The 20,700-nt window shown below is 36.8% G+C and overlaps 2 protein-coding genes across 2 annotated transcripts in view; both read right to left on the bottom strand.

Annotated features, from left to right (window-relative positions):
- Positions 1-8,279: 8,279 nt before the first annotated feature.
- The window catches only part of mrps27 (mitochondrial ribosomal protein S27), a 16,409-nt gene continuing 3,988 nt past the window's right edge, over positions 8,280-20,700 (bottom strand). Inside the window, exons 6-11 of the mRNA XM_015377097.1 lie at positions 14,719-14,797; positions 13,874-13,989; positions 13,671-13,773; positions 13,417-13,559; positions 10,542-10,703; positions 8,280-8,670 (exon numbers count right to left, since the gene is read on the bottom strand). Coding sequence (XP_015232583.1) covers positions 8,422-8,670; positions 10,542-10,703; positions 13,417-13,559; positions 13,671-13,773; positions 13,874-13,989; positions 14,719-14,797 — 852 coding nt within the window. The 3' untranslated portion in view covers positions 8,280-8,421. The remainder of the gene's footprint in view (positions 8,671-10,541; positions 10,704-13,416; positions 13,560-13,670; positions 13,774-13,873; positions 13,990-14,718; positions 14,798-20,700) is intronic.
- On the bottom strand, positions 17,564-20,237 carry LOC107086271 (zinc finger protein 366-like). The gene is made up of 3 exons (XM_015377098.1): positions 20,044-20,237; positions 18,712-18,886; positions 17,564-18,634 (listed from the first exon to the last, which is right to left on the bottom strand). Exons 2-3 carry the CDS (start codon positions 18,860-18,862, stop codon positions 18,063-18,065), a joined length of 723 nt encoding a protein of 240 aa, XP_015232584.1. The 5' UTR covers positions 18,863-18,886; positions 20,044-20,237; the 3' UTR covers positions 17,564-18,062.

Below are 20,700 nucleotides of genomic sequence, written 5' to 3'. Positions count from 1 at the left end.
ACATACAATTAATTGCCCCCAAAAATGCAATAAACAAATAAATGTAGGTAGAAATTAAATTATATAGTGAGATAAAATGTATATATATCTTTTAAGTAGCTTCTTTATTTATTTGCCTTTGTAATAATTACCTATTTTATTTATTGTCCATTATAATCTTTAACTTTATTTATTAATTACTTTTTTAAGTATTTAATTATATGCATGCTATACTATTTTTGTATTTTTGTTTTATTCTTCCTTTGTATTTTCTACCCTATTTATTTCCTCAATGCTAGTTATTTCTGCCTGTGGTTTTTACATTTCTGTATTTATTTCTGCGTCATTATGCAAATGAGGAAGGGCTGTGTCTTTGAGGGTCAACTTCTGCCCATTGGACAGCGGCTCATCATCTTAACTCACAGAGCTCAGTGTATAAAATTAAAAGCTCTCTTTTCTGCTGCTGTTGTTCAATAAAGTATGTTTTAAGATCCTTTGAGGCTAGAGCATTATACTAAGCTACACTATATGGCTCATATAGCGATTTAATTTATTTTTTTTTTTTTCTAAAGTTCAGACAACCGCGGCATCCAGCGTATTACAACAAGTGTATAATTTAATTTCTACCTACATTTACCGTATTTGTTTATTGTGTTTTTGGGGGCAATTAATTGATTATATATTTCTGTCCCAGTTTGGTTTGGTTTAGTTTCCTTCAAGAGATCTCCTAGCTTTAGTCCACTCCGCCACCTTTAAAATGTTTTGGGTCCAGATTAGTTTTCAGCCACCACACACTGGTATCTGTCTGACCACTCTTATGAACATTTACTGGAACCCCCACTGTGAGATTTTGGTAACATTCATGCAGATATGAGTCAAGGAAGACAAAAGGCTCAATTTGATCCATGAGGAAATGGGATGGTATGCAACAAGAAAGCAAAAATTAGAAAATCTTCGGATGTTGTGTATTTGTAATCTGTAAGAATCATAATTATGTAGAAACCTACAATTAAGTTAAAAAAATGTGTATAGTATTTTATTGCAGGAAATTGATTTAGTCATATATAGCTTATAACTTGTTGCCATCTTTAATGGCTCCGTGTGTTTTGGATGATGGTTCTGTCTCCTATCGTCGTGGCAGATCTGCTGAGTCGATGACAGCTTTTCTGTGAATTTTCTACCAATTTCTGGAAAAAATACTTTTATCCATGTTGGTTACAAGCAGCTTAATCTATTAAATTTCCTCACATCTCACTGTAATCAATACTGTCTTGCAGCTGGCTGTTTTATTTTATTAAAGCATTGCTCTTCTTCACTGCTATACTGAATTCACTCACATAATATAGATTGGTACTTTTTTACATTGACGCACTTGAAGGCAATCTTCTGTTTTTCTTGTTTGTTTGTTTTGCATTTTTGTTTTTATGGCAAAGTGACTCCAGGTAAATTTTAGCTCAAAGTTTTTTTTTTATCCTTTCATCTTCTCCTACTTATTCCATCATGGTCACACTGGGGCCAGTGCCTATCTCTAGCTGTGTATGGTCGAGAGCCAGGGTACACCCTGGACCGGTCCGCAGTCTGTCGTAGGGCAACACAGAGTCAAACAAAGATGTAAAATCATGCACACACACTTGCACTTCAGCAGAATTTAGAGGTGCCATTAACCTAAGTCATGTTTTTGGACAGTGGGAGGAAGCCGGGGTACCCAGAGAGAACCCACGCATGCACGGGGAGAACATGTAGACTCCAGTTTGAAAGTTTGATGCCAGATTTACCCACCTTTGCTTGAGTCTCTAGGTCCTTGAAAGACTTGAATCTTCACCTCAGGAAAAATTATTCAATCATGTATACTTCAGATATATTGAAATGGTTTGTAATATCATACCTACATTAGAAATCACGCTTCTGATTAAAGAAGGTCTCTTTTCCTTTGCTTCTGGAGTATTTTTCTGAAAGATGAAACAATAGTTTTGTGGATGATCTCGTTTTCAAAAAACATTAACATCAGCACCTGGTTCGATTGACAGCCAAAGCTTTCAGGTATGTCATAGAAAACCTTCTCAATGAGACTGTTAAGGCATTTCTCTTCAATTTCAAATTGCTGTCCTTTAACTTCTGAGTTGTGTCTTCTGTGAGCAACACTTGGCTCGACCAATAGGATGGGGGTATTCTGAATCGTTACATATGTTGTCAGCTCATTGGTCACAATGCAGGACAGGGCCTGGGAACAAGTTTACCATTAGTTTTGTATCTAACGTGCCCTTGTTCTTCCTTTGGCATTAGCTTTTAACTGACTGTTTTTTTACTCTCATAGTAATACGGGACATTGCTTCCTTTTCCACTAAATACGGGACAGGTACTTCTGTTTCTAAATACGGAACAATTCCTTTTTACAAGGGACGGATGGCAACCCTACCTGTGAGTGAGTGTGTTAATTGGTCAATTTGATTTGGATTTGGCTGATCATTGTAATAAATGTTTGGTTCCTCCCCAGGTTAATAAAAAAAGGGCTTTGATGTGTTTTGTTTTACTAAAAATAAGGACCCAAAATGTAACATAAATCATGCTAATCAATAAAAAGTAAGACAGGCCATTGGCTTCAGCTGGCATGAGTAAATAGACTTAGATCAAATTAAACAGAATGATTGAAAACTCCTTGTAAGGCGCTAATCTGGTTCAGTGGTTCTCCAGGGATCAACAAGGTTCACCTAAAGATGTTTTTACTCTTGATTGCTGTTTAAATATTAATACATTTTTTTAAAATGGATGGAAGCATCACTATCCCCTTTCCCATTTTAATTTTCTATGAGCTGGAAATGTCCCCAGATTAGATTGCAGAAATCTGGTCACCTTAGGATAAAGGATATAAAACCTACAGTGAGCTCTAGGTAAGAGAAATGTTGCTATTTTTCATGGTTGTGATTGCCAAACATTCTTGGGCTAAAATTTATTGTACATTTTCTTTACACAGCACAAAGGGCGACAGTGGCGTTGGATGTAGGAGTTTGCCCTGAAATCGAAGGGTTGACGGTTCAAGCCCTGACTCTGACTTTCATTGTTGTTGTGTCCTTGGGCAAGACACTTCACCTGCATTGTCTACTGATGGTGGTCAGAGGGGCTGGTGGCGCCAGTGTACGGCAGCCCCGCTTCTGTCAGTGAGCCCCAGGGCAGCTGTGGCTACAATGTAGCTTGCCACCATCAGTGTGTGAATGGGTGAATGAATGTAGTGTAAAGTGCTTTGGTCAAGTCTCCTAACTTGAATAAAGGCGCTATATAAGTACATGCCATTTACCAAAGTGATCAAAAACACATGAGCTGAAAAACCAAGAGGAGCAAATCTATGAAAAGGTGTATATCTTCACAGATAAAGCCTTATCTGGTCACTGCTATGATATTTAAGCTACATTTAGATGCATATTTTAGCAGTGGTGTGTATGTTAGGCCTTATTTACATCTCTGAGTTGCAAATCTATTATCTAATAAAGAGTCATTAAACAAGATATTTTGAATTATTACTTTTTCAGTATGGTGTCAGACGTCCTCTCTTATCGTGGCCTTAAGAAAACTGATGTTGGTTTAGTCAAAGTGAAGATGCATAGAGGGTTTACTAAGATGTTGTCTGAAAATGACAGAAACCTTCCTCTTCAACAGGAATGTATATAGCTATAGTATCAGAAACGTACTTATATGTTTGAATCCAGTGTTTTGTTGTTTTTTTTTGTCCTTGCAGTTTACAAAAAAAAAATTAAACCCAGAAGCTAAGGGATGATGATGTTGATGGCACTAGGAATCAACATATCTAACATTAGCTCAACTTAAACCACCTGAACATTTTTAGATGGAGATAAGTGTAAAACAAACTTGTTAGTTTTGCAGAATATCAAGGAACTTCCATTTAACCCCGCAGCAAAAAAACATCAGGGCTGATTTAATTTCATTTTCAATAAGAAAAGCCTCAGCAAAGGTTATATTCATTAGCTGATGATGCAGCAATAGGCAATTGAATCAGACAGCAATTAAATCTAATTCAATATTATCTACGCACTGGTTTGTCATTTATTTCATCACTTTATGGGAAATGTTTTAGCATCAGACAGGGCAAACATACCCTCCAAACAAATGGAAAAGTCAAATACTTGGTTTTCTGGTCTAAATGTGCAATATTAAGCATGAAGGAGTGAAAAATGAAAGTTATAAACATCTTTTTTTCTTTAAAAGTAGGAGTTGGAAGAAGAAGAGCACTGTAAGCAGTAGCATTTTGTTATCTTTTTAATAAATAGGATAAGGTTGCACTTTGGTCTAATAACAGATAAAAGTCAGGGCTATGAATCAAGCATACTGCTTGAATTCTGTTGACTAAACAGGAAAGATCTCATTGAAAAGATAAGATCAAAGATATGTTTTATTTGCATGACAAAAACTGAGGCCATAAAAAGATAACCCCCCCCCCCCCAAAAAAAAAAAGAGCAAATGGAGGAAATGTTGCTGAATATTCAAATGAACATCCTGTTCAGTAACAGCGCAAATTAAACTGCTGAGATAAAGATGAGAATGTGCTGGCTTCCTCAAACATTTCCCACTTTCAAAATATCTTGGTCTCAAAAAAAAGGGTTTCCTGGTAGAGATAAAGTGTTTGTACAGTAGGAGGTGTTCTGTAGCCCGATAATGTCTAATGTGTTTTCTCTTTCAGACTCGGTTATATTGACACATTGTAGCCAACTTCCTTATTCCATCCATCAAAAAAACACACACACAGGATCTCCTAAAAGACTGTGCGCATCACTGCCAGTAATGTGAAAGTCAAACTTCCCAATGTCTCTCTTGGTTGACTGCCTCTGAGGTGTCAACACACGCAGTTCTTATTCTGGTTAAACACTACCTGAGAATTAAAGAAGCGATGCAAGACCTCATGTCACTGGAAAAATACCCATGAAGTATTAGAATCAGAAGCAAACAGTAGGAGTTTTAGAAATTGTCTTAACAGGAACAGCTAGTTTATAGTCTACAGCTTCTGGAAAATGTGTATTTCTCCTCCTCTTCCCTCATCTGATTAGCTGCTCCTCATAATGCGAAAGACCAAGACTTTTTGTCTGCAGCTCCTAAGATGTAGAATAGTCTACCACTGCTTATCAGAAAGGTATGGAAGCCCATTTCTGCCACATGAAAATAAAAAAATGAAGTAACTATGGGGCTACTCAGTGGTGCAGTGGGTAGCACTGCTGCCCTGCAGTAAGAAGGTTCTGGGTTCAATTCCTGGCCCGGGGTCTTTCTGCATGGAGTTTGCATGTTCTCCCTGAGCATGTGTGGGTTCTCTCTGGGTACTATGGCTTCCTCACACAGTCCAAAAACATGACTGTTAGGTTAAATGGTTTCTCTACAGTCCCCTTAGTTGTGTGTGTGAATGGATGTTTGTTTTGTGTTATAAAATGGATGGATGGATAGACATAATTATGTGATTTAAATAAATAATTTTGAGCTTTAAAGTCATAACTTCGACTTTCAACGTCATAATTATGAGATACAAAGTGTGAAAGTCAAATATCTCATAATTATGACGTTGAAAGTCAAAGTTATGACTTTGTAATTCAAAACTACAACTTTGAAAGTTGCTTTCATATAAAGGCCTCCTCCCTCTGTTCTTAGATCATGTCTCCTTAATCTGATATTTTTTCATTGCAGGATAATTTTTATAGATGTTTTATGTTTCTTTGTGATATCTATTCCCTATATATGATATTTTGGTCCTTTAAGACGCGTCAAGCTGATTTATAAATAAAGTTGGATTAGTTTAGGGCTGCTCAGTGGTGCAGAGGGTAGCATTGATGCTCTCAAGCAAGAAGGTTGCAGGTTCAATTCCAGGCCTGGGGTCATTCTGCATGGAGATTGCATGATCTCCCCTGTGGGTTTTATCTGGGTACTCTGGCTTAGGTTAATTGGCTTCTCTAAATTCTCCTTAGGTGTGAGTGAATGGTTGTTTGTCTCTGTGATGGACTGGCAACCTGTCCAGGGTGGACCCCACCTCTCCCCTGTAGACAGCTGGAGATAGGCACCAGCACCCCTTGTGACCCCATTAAGCCTATCAGTGGATGGATGGATTAGTTTAGATACAATAATGATCACAAACTTTTACAAAGAGGGTAGGTATAAGACTATCAACTGCAATAGGAAATATCTCTTTTGTATGCAGAGTGGTGGTGCAACTTTCAACCTGCTAATTTCCAGTGATGGATATATTTATGGAGAAATTGGCCTTCATTCATTGCAGGCAGACAGGAAGCTGCTAAAGGTCTCTGCTCTCCAATCATTAGGAAATGAGTGGAAAATTAGTGATCCCCGTAGAAATGGAAAGCAACTGCTGATTTAATTACAAGTAGATTTTTTTTCTATTTTACTTACAGAAAGAACTAATTTTAAATCAGATAACATGTTAAAATCTAGACACTAGTTGCAGTGCAGAAAAGTCAAACCCAGGTTGTCACTGAATTATACTTTAAAATTGGATATAATTAATGAAGTGAAAATACAGAATTGAAAACAAGTCCGCTCTTTAAATGGAAATATTTCCTTACACAAAATGCAGATCAAGCTCTAATCTGCCCTTCAAACCAGAATAAAACTCCTTCAATGGTCTCCAAGACCTATATAATCTTTCAAACAGGACAACAAAAAATTTGAAATCTAATTTCAGTTTGAAAGCAGACACGGTGCTCATGTATTATTAACACTTGTCAAACAAGTTTTTAACATTTGCTTTCTTGGGTATTCAATCATATTTCCACCACATTTACACCAGAATGTTTGTTTGCAATATATTATCAGGAGTTCCCATGCAAGAGTGGTATGTTTCTGCAGCCCCACCAACAGAATCCGTCTTGCTGTTGAAGACACACCTATTGTAATGTTATAAGCTGCATGAGAAGATGTAAATGTTGGGGTTTGTGATGCAAAGCACAAAAAAAAAGTGATAACTTGTGTATAAAATAAACATGGTACATAGCATTGTGGGCGTGTTGGCAAACCAAGTCATGCACACAAAGCCAATATTAATCCCTTTAAATTGTACTATAAACCAACAAACCTGCAACTTGTTCTTTGTTTCCTCTGCTTAAAATGAGCAAACATGATGACATGACTCCTGACATTGTCAATGGTCCATTATGCTTCAAAATGCAGCCCAAAAATTAGCAGGAAACGTGCATTCTTGTGGAAACCACCTGCACAGTTTGGAGGTGTGTCTCTACATGCTAGTGTGCCACCATTAAAACAAATCATGACTTTTTCTGCATGGTTTTGGAGGATTAAAAAAAATACAAATAGAAAATCAAATGCAGAGCTGTGCCAGACATTCATGCTAAATAGCGTTCTTAATGCTAGCCAGAAGATTTCGCATAGATCCGTATGAAATCACGCTCTGGTTATCGTTTATGTCCTGATGTCATTTCAGTCTGGTCTTTCAACTCTTGTAAGTTTCAGTTTTCCACAGAATGTCTCTTTTTATTTAAAACATAAAAATCCTTTAAATTAACATCAGTGTGCTCTGAATTGAAAATCAGCACCCTTCATTCAGATGAAGGGTTGCTGTGGCGGCTGGCAGGCAAAAAAACCCTGTTTTCATACTTACATTCTGCCTTAGCCTGACTTTCAATAATAAAAAGGTTTTTCAGACGCATTAAAGATTACTTGAATCACAATAGCTCTTGTTTCAGTATTTTGTGCTGCCCATTCAAGCAGGTCTGCATACCAAGCTCTTTTCCCAAGATCGTGCTCTGAATACTGAATAGAGGCTAAATAATGTGGAATGAACACATTGTGTGCACCACCACCACGCCATTTTCTTCCCCTAAAACCCATTAGGGTCAAACATCTGACTTTAGCCAGTTTTTGTGTTTTAGCTGATGCTGCAGCCTCATTTTATCCAGCTAAACTTTGAGAGGAATTTTAGTTTTTTTTCTAGGAATGATCAGGATCAAAACTGCTTGAATAAATGTTTCCCATGTGCAAACAAAGAGGGATTTCTGGTTATAAATGCATTCCTTTCCAGGAAAATAATCTGATTTTAAGATAAAAATCAAAAAAATTCTTCCGTTTAAATGCCCTTTTTATACTCCTGTGAGAAAACTACCGGAATAAAAAACAAAAAGACATAACAGGGACAAATGTAGATGGAAAGGGAGAAGGGAAGGGGGGAAATATTTGTGATGGCTGCTATCCCTATCCTTATTTATAATAGTTACCAAGCAGCATATCTTGCAATTCATCAAATACAAAACAAATGCTAGACTGAATTTCTATTAAGTTGCAATTTATTTCATTTTAACATTTAAAAACAACTCCATATATATATATACACAAAAGTAACTAGTAACATCTGGGTGTTCATATTTTTGTATCCTTGATGGTAAAGCTTACAGAGAGTAGACCATTTTAATTTAACTGCAGTTTCTAAACTTGCTGAGCTGCAGCCTTGGCAGCTAATCGCTCTCGTCTCTCATGCTCAGCTTTCGCCCTAAAATCCTTCTCCCTCTGGATCAGCTGCCTCTTTTCAGCCTCCCAGGCCTTTAGTCGGCTCTGGTACTGCTCCATGTCTGGTTTCTCTACAGAGGCCAGGTTCTGCTGGGTCAGGGTGGTCACTAAATCTTGGAAGGAGGTGGGGTCCACTTTACCCTGAGACTCCAAATGACTGCTCAGCTCCTGGAGAGGAAGGGAAAGGTTAGATAAATAGTTTAATGCAATATCAGCAGCAATGGCAAAATTATACTATAGAGAAATCTGGTTAAAAAACTATTTTAACTGGGTTTTCCTAAATATATTACCAGTACCATTATATTACCATATAATGATTAATACATAGTAACAATAATTTTAACAATTACATAGTAATAATATAATAATAATAATAATAATTATAACTACATAGTAACATTTTAAGTTTGAACTTTTTTCATTAAAAGGTTACTAAAGCCTCCAGAGGAGAGAATGAGTTAGCCTATGAACATGTTGAAGTGAATACCACAGTTTTGCTTTGGTTTAATTTTCATTTTAAGCAGCATCTAGTAAAGCCAGCCTTTAAAGCCTTCAAATAAATCAGTAAAAGCCTTTAGATTTGTAATTTTTCTGGCATTGACTCAGCTTTTAAACAAATTCCTCACATTATTTAACAGGGCTTAATTCAAAGCTTAGACAAGGACGCCCAGAAGCTTAATGGTAGCTTCTTCTAACCCTAACCCTAGTGGTGTCTTTATGGGACCATTTTCCTGTTAAAAACCGGACTGTACCCAGTTTTCAGCCACCTAACTCTTAGTCTTATAAAAGGAAAAAGGAAAATAGGAACTTGACAGGATTCTCCTCTTCCCACTGAGGCTTTACTCGTTATTGCGTTGTATGGACTGGGTCCTTGTTTACACTGTAAAAACAGTGGTTCTCCTGGTACACTGTCCTTTAGATACATCTCCACTCTAGCATGATTGATCCAAAGACAGTATTATTAGTCTAACTCCTTCCAGACTGGAGGAACCGACTGTATGTGCTAGAGATCCTAGGTGTGAATGACATACCAACAGGTCAGAGCTCACGGACAAACTGCTATTGAAACAACTAGCGATCTGTTTATTTAGACTAAATAAATAGATGAATAATCAAATATTTTCTTATATTTTCTATATTTTATTTAATTAACTATTAGTAGGCATGATAACTTAAAAATGTTAAACTTTAGGCATGACTTCAATCAAAGATTATTCAACTCATGCACTTAAATTAAAAAGGCATTGTTCTTATTAACATCCCCTTTTACATACCTGGTACCACAGGAGCTAGTGCTTTCATTCTGCATCAATATAATTAGATTGTTACTCATTTGACAGGTATATAGATATGGATCAATGCATCATTACACCCCTAGTTGTGGCTAACTTGGATGCACCATATTCCATCCCAGTGAAGGTACAACTCATTCAGAGCTTATCTGTTTATCTTCCCTGGATGAAACGACCAGATGAACTCATGCATTTAACTGTTTGGGGGTTTCTGCCTCATAAAACCACCCCCCAGTAGATTATGTTGATTGTTTCTTTCAGTTAATTAAAAAACATATACATTATAAACCACGGATCCCCGGCCTAATCATTTTACATTAAATTATTTTGGTCTAAAAGACACGGTTGAATGAACTCACCATCAACTGAAAGAACAATTCACCATGTCAGCCTAATCAGAGATTTAACTATTAGTGTTGAAACCAGAACTCTATCAATACACGATATCTTAGGCTGGTTTGGGAAGTCTGTTACAGTAAAGAAAAAGCATTGAAACAAATAAAGCAGAGCAGCGCCATTAAGCTGAAGAGTTTAGGACTTAAACTTTATGTAAATATTATTAGAAAAACAACAAAACCCCCTGAAACAGGACTGCAGCGCTCCATTCGCTGAATCTTTTCTAAAAAAGCTGAGTCACAGATACAGACATAACAGGATACAGTGCTTGCCGGCCTGCATTCGGCGAGGAAAGCTCATGTAAATTTCGGCAGCAGCGACAAACAAAGGCAGCACACAACAAACACTCACCCTGAATCTGATGACATAGCGAGGAAGGTTAGCCTTCTCAGCCTCATCATCCTCATCGATGCCTTCCTCTGTTTTATTCTTCTCGACGTCCGACTCCTCTCCAGAGCTGTCTGCATCCGAGGTCGAGGACAGCTCCTGCAGGATGTGACTCACACTGTCAAGCTGGGGGAAAAAATTATTATTTTTTTTAGAGGTTTATAATGTGATAAAACTGATTAAAAAAAATTCTTGCCTATTTGACTAAACATCTTTCAAAAGCTAAACAGGTGTGTAATGACGTAGTAAGGCTGAGAATTACTTGATGACTCACCTCTTAATCTATGAGAAACGCTAATCTACTGTGACCTGAGGCTGCACTCAGCTGTAATACATCGTCTCTGTCTACATTAATGCTCTGCCTCTGTCAGACACCGACTGGTTTCTGTGGCAGTGATTCTCATGGAAAACCTCAAAGCTCCAGGCGGTTTAAAAATCTCATTAAACGTGAATAAAGCTTGGTTATTGAACTGGACAGCACCTCCTGGATTAGAGGCAACACTACCAGCTGTGCGTGCATGCATACACGTCAAAATAACAATGCAACTGCAGGTGGCTTTAACCTAAGCAAATGAAACCTGTCTGGAGATAAAACAGCAGGCTGTCTGTGTTGTATAATGTTGTGCATTGTTAACATTGTCACTATGCAGAGACGGTTTTAATGAATGCTGGTGGCTAAGCTAACTTTTTTTTACACTCCTACATCTCCATCTAAAGACTGTGGTAGAAAAAAAAAATACATTCTAGTGTGACACAGGTCCAGATCTGCTTTTAATAGGCTGTTTAGGATCTCTTGACTCCTTTAAGCTGCAGGTTACCAAGGCAGGAAGGTTCTGAACACTTAGGGAAACAGAACCACATCAAGCAAAAAGCTTAGACTGAGCAGGGAAGAAGTCAGGTGAACCATTATGATAATTTATTGATTCATTTATTTAATCATTATTTATCATGTTTTCTTCCATTAATTGGAACTGTTCAATAACAGTGCACTTCTTACAGGAAATATCCAGTTCCTATTTCATTACATCTTGCCATTTCCATGTACAAAGATCAAGAAAGATCCAAAGAATCCATTTGATGTTATTGTAACTCTCCAGACCTTTGGTTCTTTGTATTTCTTATGCACTCAGTTCTAGTATTTTTATGTATTAAATGTGGGGAATAAACATGGAACATAAATAAATACAATAGAATGCAATGATTTTCTTTAAGCTCTTTAAAAAAAAGAAACTTTTAATAAGACTTGCTAATGATTTAAACTTTGGAACCTTTATTTTTTGCCCCAGCAGCATCAGATCAGAGTTAGAATAAATTAAAATGAAGTGTGGTGTGTAGTTTGAACTTATTTTTATAAATGGATTATAATTTTTTCAAAATATTTCTCTGTCATGCCAACACAACAGCTATAGTATATTTCTAACAGTGCATTATTCGCTTGTTTGTATGTTAAGGATCGGATCAACCCCACTGGGTCAAATTAGTTTATTCATGTTAATTAGCAGTAACTTATGTTTCTCATTTTTCAGAAATGAATCCAGTCTTTGCAAAAAAAAAAAAAAAAAAAAAAAAAGCGATGTGTTTTTTTTCCTGAGATCCTTATGTTTCAGGGTATAATTATCTGGTTTCAGGTAATTATTTGATATACAACTTTCTCACAAGTCTATAAAACAAACTGATTTTACTTCACATCCTTTTGATCTTTTTGTAGAGAATGAGGCTTTCTGTTGGAGAACTTTCCAGACAATTACTAATTGCAACTTTACTTTTATTAGCTTTAGGATAAAAAAAAAAGCTAATTAGGGCCTGAGAGGTCCCTATTTAAATCTTGCAAATTAACACAACAAATTGAGATCACTTTGCCCAATTGGAAATGTAACCCAAGGTGAACAAAACAACAAACACAGCATAGTTGTACTGATGGATATAGTGAAGGTTACAGTTTAGCTAAAAGAGTGATGAAGGGCACGGAGTAGCGCAGGGCAATTAACTGGATTTTAGATAGAACTACAATTTCAAAAAACAGCTTCCAAATCCTAGAGGTTTAACTAGGGTAGGACAGTAACCTTTCTCAGCCCTTTAGGTGTGTAAAATTGGCTGACAGTGGGTTTGCAGCCACACTGAAGAAAGGAGAGTTGTAGCCAAATTGTACAGCCGTTGCATAAAGTCAAGTTGGCTGTGAAGGGAAAAGCTGTCAGACGCATTTTGCTGCAGGAAAAGCAGCTGAGGAATTACTGTATATAGAGCATTAACAAGCGTGGGAAAATCTGAACCATGTTTATTATCATAAAACATAATAAAAAAGTCGCTAAGGAGTATTTGCACCACTATTGTGTGAAATTACAGCTTTAAAATGAAACTAAGCAATGAACAGAGATAGCAGCAGTAAAGAAGACAATGTTAGGAAAAAATAAAAACCTAAAAAATAAGTGTTTTTTTTTTAAACAGAAACTACTCTAAATTCAAATTTACTTTTTCCCCCAAACTTGTAGATGTTGAAAAAACTGTATTTGATATGGTCTTTTTCTTTATTTATTTAAAAAAAAAAAAAAAAAAAAAAAAAAAAAAACTTTTTCCAAGCTAAAAAAACCCCAAATACATATATATTTATATTTTGTTAGTTATATTCCCCACCCCCCCAGGCAAGAGCAACAAACTACACGCAAAAAAGTCTGCTAATCAGACAGTTAATAAGTCATACATTTACAGCTCTGACGTTGTTTGTTCCTGTACAAGTTCAATTTTTAGAAAATAGTCAGCAACCAAAGGCCAAGTCCAGGAAGTGTGTTTCTTTTTAAGGAGCTTTTCATAGAAAACATTAATGTTTGTGATCTACTCTTACTGTGTCTTTAGACAGCTTGATGTCACCAGAAGCCGCAGAAACTCTCTCCATCACAGCCAGCGCTCGTCCCAGATATCCTCTAACCCACGACAGAGGCATGCCCTTAAATACAGCATGGATGCCCTTTAAAATCTCCACCTTGCCTGGATGAAGAGGAAGAGACAAAACAAATGAGACAAGCTGATAATGAGAGAGCCCTGGATGAATCAATCACAATGCAATTGGGAAGCTGTGGGGACAGACGACAAACACACCGAGGAGAGCACTGCCAAGGAGCTGTGCGCTGAAGCCAACAGTGTTGTCTTGCTTTAGCCCGCAGAGGAGGAGTGACGCCCCGATTGCTCGCTCCTCTGACACCTGAGCACAAAAACGAGTAATTTGAAATGTCTATCCCATTTTATGTCAAAGCAAACTGAATAAGAAGCAGAAAAATAATAGGTAATGAGTTTCCACCCACAGAGAGTTGGGGTTTGGTTGCAAGGAAAGAGCCCAAAGCGTTGAGAGAGAGGATCTGAGTGGAGGGAAGATCGAAGGCCTCCTGGAGCATCACCTCTTCCACCACAGAACATGCACCTGCACAATCAAAGCACATTAAAAAACTGTATTGTTATTTAATTCATAATTTTCTGAGAGATATTTTATACATTCATGTATGGAATACTGTATTTTCTCCTGTATTTCAGATTATTTCTTAAAGATTCAACATTTATGGTTAATTTCTCTCTAATTATTCTTCTGTTTTTACTTTTGTTTTTACATATCTTCTTTAACTGTGTGGCTGCAAATACAAAGCAAAAGAAAATGTTTTCGCAAAAAACAAAGTATATACCTTGTAAAATTTGTGGGATGTATTATACTTCATTAGTGCAACTTTGAGCCACATGAATTTTAAATGAAAAGAACCATCATACTAATCGTTGTCTTGTTATGAGGCTCAATTTAACCTAGTTGTGAAGCATCAAACTATTAACTTGTGTTGAAGTGGAATTACCTGGACATGGTACACATTATTTCAAAATACCAGTACCGATGGCAGCACAGCATGACACTGCCACTGCCATGCTCAATAGTTTATAGAGATCTTTGGTTGAAAAGCCACAGCTTGACTCAAGCAAACATCAGCTTAAACAGATTGTAATAATAAACAAGCCTGTTCTGATCCACTTCTGTTTTCAATAAGGTCAGAAATATAAAATCACAGAACAAACAGAGGTGTGGAGAGGAGCAGGGTTGATATAGACACAAAAAAGAGCGGCAGAATGAAGTGGCAAATGAACAAGACTTTACTTTAATGAACCTTACTTTTAAAGTCTTCATTCTTAATGTAGGAATCCAACAGCAGGTTAAAGGTAAAGTCATCTGGGAATATTCCATACTGGACCTGCGCAAACATACAGGAAACAATACTACGGTATAAATAAAACAAGTTCAGCCATTATGCTTCAGTACAAACTGATTAGTAATAGTTTAATGCGATATCATCAAAAATGGTTATATCAGGTTGGAGGGTATAATAAGCAGTTTAATTACAACTAAAATAAATGACAAAGGGAGCTCTTAACTCAGCCTAAAGATTCCCCACAAGGAGTTTTAGCTTCAGAGTGTCTCTAATCAGAGCAACTGGGAGAATTTCCCATCTTGGTGAAGGGATGTGGCTAATTCTATTGCTAGGAATTAGAAAGGAAAAAGGAATAAGAAGATGAATGCACTCCTAGTTAACAATAGAGTGAAATTTACAGATTATAGAATCCCGGTTGGATACAAAAAATTTAAATAAGGAACAAGATGATAAAATGGTATCAAAATTCTCATTTTAGTTACTCAGAGCAATGGTCATATCCATTTGGTATTAATTTGCACTCATCTGTAGATGTTTTACTGTGATTGCCTGCTTGTATAAAACATTCGATTTGGAAAAAACATAAAAAAAAAAAAAAAAAAAAAAAAAATGCTATAGCAAAAAACTGAACTTTCATCCAGTGCCTCAAATGGTGTCCCACTCCTACAAAATTACAGAACAGTATGTCATTAAAATTAAAAAGAGCTATGTCACAGGCCATATTTGAAAAAGGTCATGAATTAATGAATCAAAAAGAGCTTGGCAACAGGAGCTTAAAAGCAAAAAAAGATAAAAGGGTAGATAAAATTGTCAAACATGTAAATGCACATCACTTTGAATTCAATTCAATTTCAATTCAGTTCTTATCTTATTTATTTTGCATGATTCACAGCATATGTCATCAGGTACTGTACATTACAGAGACAATTCAGTCAGAATATTAAAAGTGTTTATGTAAGGAAAACCCTCCATCTGGATGTGGTGATAGTCGAAATTTGATTGAATAAATAAAAAAACATGAAAAAACACAAATCAGAGGCAATGAAGACAAGATAAATGATCCCTTGTTCAGCCTTCATAAGAAGGGAAGGAGAAATATCAAGTGCAAATTGTGAATCACATTATGAATTGCTCCGTGTGGTAGAACCGATTCACATCGTATTAACACCAACCACGGGAGAGGTCTATATATTTCAGCAGCTATCATTACTTGAGTTATCCCATTGTGTCCCAATAAAAGCAGACATAGAGGAGCGAATATTCATTATATGGGTTCATCGGATCATTTTGAGGCTATGCAAATATGGATTTATTGTTATAGCACTGTTAGGATGAGTCCCAGTTCCTTATTTGACTCCCTCGTTGCATTTTATTCATATTACTATTTTCCCCCATTTAAACCCTGTTTAAGTCTGTTTAATGTTTCTCAATGCATTTCCTCAAGATTGCAATATCTCATATTATTATTTGCTGTTATTTTTATGAATATCATACAAAACAAAAGCCTCGAAGCAGCTTTTAAGTTTCTGCAGTAACACTCCATTTTGCTGCCAGATTTACTTTCTCATAGGAAAAACATCTACCTGTAGGATGTTTCTGCATCATCTTTGACTTTTAATTCTCTCTCAAGTTTCAGTTCATGAAAAAGACTCCACATTGACTGCATCCCTTTGTGAAACTCTACCTTTCATCAAACCTCCAAGCTGAAACTAGTTGAACAGACAATGAGAGTCTTTTGAGAGGAGCCAACTGTTGACGGCAGACCTCCACCGTTTGTGGGTTTGTTTTCTCGAAACGAGGGGCTGGGATTGAAACGTGTAGGTAAGGAAAGGAAAGAGGAGGAGGATGTGAGAACTTCCTCAAACTGTTTGCAGTTTCGCCCTCTGGGACTCGGTGGTCGTAGCTGGGCAAAAATGGAGAAGCTGCTGTTCTGCATTTCATCCGAAAAGAAATTACTGCATTTACCTGAACTGGCACGATAGCATGGGATGGAAACCAGTAATCCACACTGCTACGTGAAACACAAACCCAACTGCATTCATTACTTTCTAATATAGATAGGCATGTGTGAGCTATTCTGCATAGTCAAGAGTTATTAAAAAAAAACACGTTCAGGCATGAACATTTAGTAAAGAAGTAATTTTATTTTCATTTGATTCTTCAGCAGTAAGGAGAAACACTCCTCTGAATCACACAGACATGTAATGTTTGTGTCTGGGACACCTACTGTGTCCATCACCTCTGTTTGATCAAAACCTAAAAGACAGAAGGGGATAGGTGTTTTCTCTTCCTCTTCCTCTGCTTTGAAAGAGAAGCACAGGGAGACATGCAAGCTTTTTGAAACTTGCAGAACTGATCTCATGCTTGAAGCATTTGTTGGTCAGGCAGGAGGAAAATCTAATTCTGGTGTTATGAGCTGTACAATTAGTCAAAAAATATGTTTAGAAAATAATCTACAGTTTGTCTTTATTCAGCAGAAGCATATCATTGCTACAATCATACTACGGTAAGATGAAAGCACATCAAAATAAAAAATGTAATGAAATCACACATTTTCAAAAATTAAAGAATTAAATCACAGCTTGTTACACAAAAACAGTTATTGGAACCCGATTATTTAACTTTATATTTATCTCCCACAACAAAGTACACAGAAACTTGCCTATTTACAATACAGTCACAAGTATAGCAAAGTTATAAATGTGAGAACAATGCAAACTTATTTGTAAAAAAAACTAGTACATTAAATAAACTTTTCATTGCTTGCAGTTTACAAACTGACTCTAACTTAGAATATATTCTTTTGATAACAATTCACAGCTTTAAGTATCCACGTGTGTTCTCTGATCTATATATCAACATCTTTTCCTTATTCCACATTAAACCAAAATATCCATGTTCCCTTTCAGTTGTAAAACTGAGAATCTAACAAAACATTATCTTTTACCAGTCTATTTAAAAGAAAAAATCTGACGGCTAGACATTGCCATTGTTGTGCTTGCAGATAATTTTCGAACACATAACCATGCACCTTCAGGCATCTTGAAATCGTTCCTCTTCGAGATGTCTTGATTATTTTTAATTCATTGCACAAAGAATTGACCAGTTAAAACACACCAACAGGAGTAGATCCATTTAGCTAAAATGTTATTTTATGATGAAGTGTATTACAAATCTGGAATAATTATTAGAATTATTGAAATCCTGTCTGACTTTTAGTAGGGAAGGTTTAATCTGATTTGATGAAGACCAGTGTACTTTTATTCTTTCTTTCCTCACTTTCTAATTTCATGAGCTCTATCATCTTTCAGTTCTTCTCCGCTACATCCATGGCCTCATGACTACCTTCCAGGGTTCTTTTGCTTTGCTCACACTCATCTTCTGAAATCGTGTCATAGTCACAGGACTCTATGCGGACTCTTTCAGAGGTGTACACCTGCTCTACCTCTGCATCAGATTCATTAGATGACTCTGATTGTAAGAGGCGATGAGTAGTATCAAATTGCTCTTGTGCTTTTTTTTCTCCTTCATAAGACTCCTCCTCTGAACTTTCCTGATACTTCTTTAGTTTGGGAGTCTTGCCAGTTCGAAGTTTATCAGTCTGAGCATTCTGTTCCTTTTTCAGGTCAGAAATGTAATGATCCCCGTCTGATGGCTCTTGCTGGTCCATTCCTGGACTATACTGGCTCCTCCTGTACAAACTCTCCTCATCCTCCTCTTGACAGGAGCTTCCTGGGATGCTCTCACCATCAGACTGCGAGAGACGGAGGCTGGGCAAACCTGGAGGTTTCTGGGAGAGGTCAAACGGTTCCTCTTGGTTGAAGTGGGAGATGAGACCCATCGGTGTGGCTAGGCAGAGACGTCCTCTTTGACGAAACACTAAAATTAAGGAAATGTTACAACATTTGGGAGAATATAATGGAAATTTGAAATCATTGCAATATTTATCTCCTTACATCTTTCATCCAGTCCTCTGTCCATGACTCCATGTTTAACCTTCATGTGTCTGGTGAGGTTCCCCTTTAAAGTGAACTTGCTTGGGCAGTAGAGGCATTTGAAGGGCTTGCTGTCTGAGTGAAGATGCATGTGACCCATGAGGTTGTGCATTCTGTTAAATTCTTTCCCACAAAGCTGAAAGAGAGGAAATGTAACTCAATGTTTTTGAATATTTAGCAAAATGCTAATGATGCTTTGAACTATTCAAGAATTTGAATCTAGCATACAGATTTCTGGTACAGATGTGTAAACATTTGTTAAACTGGATATGTGCAAAGGAGACTTACTTATAAAATTGGTTCTATTTTCTACCTATTCTGCTGTGCAAATGCCAACTCCTATGCTAAAAGGAATAAAAAGTGAACCTTTGGTTACAGCTGTTATTCTAATGGTTGTCTCCCTATATGGTGCTATTGTTAACACTTATGGTTTATCAGGGTTATCATGGCTTAACATGGTCTCACTTTTAAAGTCAACCTTTATTATCAACAGTGATGGTGTCCACAAATGTAGATAAAATTGTGGATTTTTAATGTGCTTTCCTTTTTATTTGAATAATTAAAACTACTTAGTGAACATAAGAAAATGGGCCAATGAATCCACCGTCAGTCTTGTTAGGTTTGCAACTTCCATTCAGTCAGTCTGTCAATGTCAATTTGGACAGAAAAACTTTTTTTTTTATATCCTGGTGAAAGACTAGAATTACATTTCTATCACTTTAAAAATTCATCCAAAATATTTATCTGCAGCCGCATAAAAAAAAAAGTTCATTAAAATTTCATTACAAAAAGAAAACAATTATGCACTAGAAAGAATTATATCACTAATGGAATAAAATACTAATTTAATAGTAATTAATAATGTTAAATTTTGTCTCTGACATGTCCTTTTCCTTTCTCTTTAGATCACAGAGCAGCAAAGCAACACGTAATCATGAATGAATGTGCAGACAATAGGACACACACCCTTTCTTCCTCCCTCTATCCTTGTTTTTCTATTTTCCTCTCTGTCTTCACCCTTCCTCTCTGACACTCACACAAACATTCTTGTCTTGCTACATGATTCTCAGTCATTTTGAATGCCATCTATGCCATACCCCTCACAATAAGCCTAAACCTAACCTTAGCCTAAACTCAATTCACAGCTTGAAACCAAACCTATTTATTATCAAAATAGAAAGTGAGGACCAGCAAAATCTCCTCATTTAGTAAAAAATGCAAATTTGCATGCACCTATTTTAAGATACAACTGACACATTTTTTTTGCAGTGAAATCTAAAATATGGTCCTTACTCTGATGCCAAAACAGGAGCACACGAACAGAAAAGTTCAGAAAGAATTAGAGGCAGAAAGAGAAGGGAAGCAACCCTGAGACACGACCAGGAGGAGAACAGGGAAGGGCAACTCCTGCGCTGTCCTTCCTCTGCATTCTTTTTTATTAGGGTGGTCCTTTCCTTCAGGAGGAGAGAGGGACTGTAAACTGTCCAAGAGGACCGTGAGAAAACAGGAAGCTCCCTCGAGCAGCAGAGAAAGCGAGATGAAATCTATTTGCGGGCCCCGTTCTCTGGGGAGGCTGGGGGGGCCATTGTTAGAAAGGCGGTTTGCACCGCTATATCCTTCCTATGGACGAGGAGGCTCCCATTCCCATGAGCCTCTCTGCTATCTGGTCATCGTTTCAATCCTTATATCACTAAGGTCAAATCAGACCTTTAAGAAAATTTGGAAAACACTCTGACACGACCTCCCACTTTAAAGAGAATACCTCATATCGTTAGGTATTTTCAGTACTTTTGCTTCACAGTTAAAGTGAAAGGCTGCATGTAAAAAAAATGGAAATGTACTTTTTTTTTTTCAAATTTTATGAATAAACTAAAGTATGTTTCTTCTTTCTGCATTAAGTTTATCAAAATTCGACAATTCTGATCATTTCTTGATTTTCTTCTGTTTTTT

The sequence above is a fragment of the Cyprinodon variegatus genome, unplaced genomic scaffold, assembly GCF_000732505.1.
Source record: "Cyprinodon variegatus isolate N-32 unplaced genomic scaffold, C_variegatus-1.0 Scaffold147, whole genome shotgun sequence".
In the NCBI taxonomy this organism is placed as follows: Eukaryota; Metazoa; Chordata; class Actinopteri; order Cyprinodontiformes; family Cyprinodontidae; genus Cyprinodon; species Cyprinodon variegatus.
This window is presented reverse-complemented; position numbering and strand designations above follow the sequence as displayed.